General features: G+C 38.5%; 1 protein-coding gene across 1 annotated transcript in view; it reads right to left on the bottom strand.

Moving 5' to 3' along the window:
* clstn3 (calsyntenin 3) overlaps positions 1-2,005 on the bottom strand; it is a 40,182-nt gene extending 38,177 nt beyond the window's left edge. The window contains exons 1-2 of the mRNA XM_015038465.1: positions 1,459-2,005; positions 739-805 (exon numbers count right to left, since the gene is read on the bottom strand). Coding sequence (XP_014893951.1) covers positions 739-805 — 67 coding nt within the window. The 5' untranslated portion in view covers positions 1,459-2,005. The remainder of the gene's footprint in view (positions 1-738; positions 806-1,458) is intronic.
* Positions 2,006-3,856: the final 1,851 nt, after the last annotated feature.

The following is a 3,856-nucleotide window of genomic DNA, read 5'->3' as shown; positions in this document are numbered from 1 at the left end:
GGAAAATTTTTTTGAAAATTTTGTGTGTTGAAAAAAACCAAAAAAAAAAAAAAAAAAAAAAAAAAAAATTTGCAAATGTGCAGTGTTTTCATTAAGTAAGAAATTAAATTAAAATCCCATATGAATTATCTTAACTGTTAATTGTTTTTTAAAAAGGTGCAGCACCATCATCCTCCTACTACTTCCTGTCGTCTTCTTCGACATTTTCACCAGTAGTAACATCCGGCTGTTGATCACATGTCTTGAATGACAGGAAAAAAAATGTTTCTATTGCAGTTTTGGGTAATAGAACCATTTCCACAAGGCTGGAAAACCACCTCATCCTAGCGCAAAAATATTTTGCGTGAGTTTTTTTTTTTAATTGGCGTATTTCTATTAAGCGAATTTATTAGTATACTTTTAATTTGTGCAATTTTATGGTTAATGGAAACGCAGCTAGCGAAACAATGATCCTGAATCAGACTCCATGAGAAATCTGGGAAGCGGATCCATCATCTCCGAATCACACAGCAGACGGAAAGGGCACATGCAGGAGATGCAAAGATGTTTATGTATGCACCTGGTTATGCATGAGGAATTGAAGCTATACATGAGTAAGTCGCCGGGTTCATGGCTCTGCTTGGAAAAATACCCCCTACCCCACTTGACAGGTCTGTGTGTTTCTATGGCAATGCAAAACCTTCATTCCCACACTTCACAGTCAAAAACAGAAACAGAAAAAAAGGAATTGAAACTGACCTTTGTTGCAATTGGCAACCGAAGTCAAGCAAAGGAGGAGGAAGGAGAGAAAATTCATTCTGTCCATCTGAAGGAGGAAAGAGGGGAGGATAAGAGGGTGGGGGTGAGGAAGGAGAATAGAGAAGAGGATGAGGAGGAGGAAGGGAGAGAAGGAGGGGTACAGTTCATGCATCAACAACAGATCAGCAGTGGAGGGGACAGTACAGTAGCAACAAGCAGATCAGGCATTTCAGATGGCACTTTGGGGGGACGGAGGGGGTTTCACATTGCTGTTGTCTGTCCAATAAATCACCATTAAAGTGAGAGCTGAAAAACTAAATTCAGAGTTGCATGACTGGAGCTGTAATCCAGGAGAATTTCAGCATTATGCCGCCCTGACATGCAGCCCAGAATAGTATCACACACACAGACATATATATTCCTGGTCATGAGTGGGGAACGTTCTGCATGTGGCAGGGCTGCGTGTTTTATCACGGTTACCCCTCATGGTTTGTTTAGACTGATGGGAACATTCAGGCTTGCGAACATGATAAATAATCTAATTTTGTGTGTTTTTTTAATGTAAAGATGACTACACACATTCAGAATAACAAACATGCTATGCGACAATTATCTGACACACATTTCCAAGGGGCGTACGTGGATGCGTAAAGCGGCATTTAGGAGGAAACGCCGCAGAAATGGTGGGTTACAATGCAGGAAAAAAATGTGGGATATTACCGTTCAGAGTGCGGTGATGCTCCTGGTTGGTACCCTGCCTCTACGCTCGCAGCATCCGCCTCTCACGCCCCTAACGCTCGGTTCGGTTCAGATCAGCTCGTCTCCCGGAGGCTGACAACAAACCCAGAGCTCAGCCTCCGAGGTGCGGGTGGATGGAGACGGAAGCGGCCGGAAGCTGTTCGAGAAAGGACGCTCAGGTGGGGTTATCAGGGATGAAATGTGGGGAGGAAGAGGAAAGCGGCGGACGTCCTTGTTTTTTCCCACTCGGCAGGAAGAAGAAAAGCGGTGGGAATGTTACGCTGACGTGCCCTCCCTCTCGGCGTTTCTTAACCCGCCCACACTGCGTCCTTCTTCCCTGGCTCTTTTCTCCTCCACTCTGACTCAGGCTCCAAACGCAGCAGAGACTCAGTCCCGCCGTCACCTCACAGCTGTCAGCTCAAGCCGCGCAGATTGACTCGTCCGCCTCCTCGTTTTTTTTTCCCCCCTTCGTTTGTTTGTGCGTGTTTTCATCCGTTTCCACGCGTTTCACGCTGCTCACTCAGTCGGTTCCTCTCTGCAAAATGACGTCATGGCACCCCGATTCGCCCTCGTGCCAAGGCTAATTCTGTAAAAACAAACGGATCCACTCTAGATGCATTTTGTTTTTGCACCTGCAGTGTTTTGCAAAAATGATGGAGCATTCCCACATTTTGTCACGGTGCTGCCTCAAGATGAGACTGGCGTGCATTCAAAGCCCAACCTCTTTATTCTGATACCCCTAAATAAATCACTTATAGTCAAGGTAAAGTAGAAAACCTCAACATATTTTTACTCAAAAGTAAAAGTAAAAAGTAGAAACAACTGAAGAGTACAAAAGCATTTGGTAAAAAGGCTACTCAAAGATAAAAAACAAACAAACAATAATTTAACATTTAAAAATTGCAGAATCACAGACAAATGATGTGGAAGGTTGGTTTTTAAATTCCAAAATGAAAATATTTTATATAAATTACATAGTTGCAAAAATAAAATCAAACAAAAGAAAAAAATCGAAATAAATTTTGATTTTTAAAATAAATATAAAAATAAAATGTAAAAAATTAAAATAAAATTCTCAGTACAAAACTTATAAAACTCCATAAAAAACAAGCTTCATTCGCTGAAGTATTTGGTTTGAATAATTGGTCAAAACATCAGTCATTTAATTTAAGAATTACTCCAGGTTATCTGGAAGGCCTTTAAGGTTTATTAGAAAATAAACGGCATCATAAAGACCAAGAAACGCAACAGAGATCAGGCAGAAAACTGTAAGCAAGGAAAAGCTGCAGAGATCCACAGCGTCACACAGCTGACATTTACAGAAAAACAGTAAAAGAAAAGCCTCATTATCTAAAGGACAGGAAATACATGAGAGAATGAGTTCGAAATGAAGCTTCTTATAATCTGTGGCAAAACTTGAAAAATGTTTATCTTTATTTCAAACAAACTACAGATTCCTTATATCTGTGAATTTGAAGTATTTTATAAAGAGTGGATAGAAATTTTCCTCATTAAGGTGAACAAAGCAGAGCACTGCAGGTTTTTCCTTTGAATTAATTTGTTAAAACCCAGGACAGAATTTAGTTTCACTGTCTACAAAATCACATATTATATATATTATTTCCCCAGTAGAGTTGAGAAACTACAATACAAAAATAAAATACATTTTCAAGTGTTTAGATTTAGCCGTTTGTCAGATACTTTATTATACTGTGTTGTTTTTGTCCTCTTTCTGCAAGTTTAGAGGCAGACTCCCATCTTCTTCTCTCACTTTAAATATTTCCCCACCTCCCTTTTCTTATTTTTATTTCTGTGCCCATTATATTTTAAATAAACCCAAACTAATTTCTAATAAACTTATATATATATATATATATATATATATATATATATATATATACATACATACATACACACACACACAAGTGGAGTGTCAAGGTTAAAGCTGTGATGCTCCACTTGTGAAAGTAAAATAAGAAATATTTAATTGTTCCCTCAGGGAAATTCTTTGAGAGCAGAAGTGCAGCAACTTCAAGATACAAACAAAATAAGACATAAACGTACAAAGCAGATTATAGAAATAGTTGGACCGATTTTAACAATTTAAATCCCTCGCATCTGAAAACAAGATAAAGAAATAATAAAATTAATCCACAAGGTAAAAACAAAAGTAATATAAAAGTAAATCAGACAGGAAAACGGAAGAACTCTTGCTGCTCAAAAACTCAAATGCTTCAGATTTTCTTCAGTCTTCATTTCTTTTCAAGTTGTACTTTGTATAATCGTGCAATAAAAATCCAGCTGTGTTTTATTCCCGGAGCACATCTGCTAACACAGGATGTTCATTATTTCTAAAGCTCATAAATAAACTGCAGAGAAC

Source organism: Poecilia latipinna, unplaced genomic scaffold (genome assembly GCF_001443285.1).
Source record: "Poecilia latipinna isolate Pla-1442-1.1 unplaced genomic scaffold, P_latipinna-1.0 Scaffold442, whole genome shotgun sequence".
Classification (NCBI taxonomy): Eukaryota; Metazoa; Chordata; class Actinopteri; order Cyprinodontiformes; family Poeciliidae; genus Poecilia; species Poecilia latipinna.
Note: the sequence above shows the minus strand (reverse complement) of the source record. Positions and strands in the feature narration are given on the sequence as shown.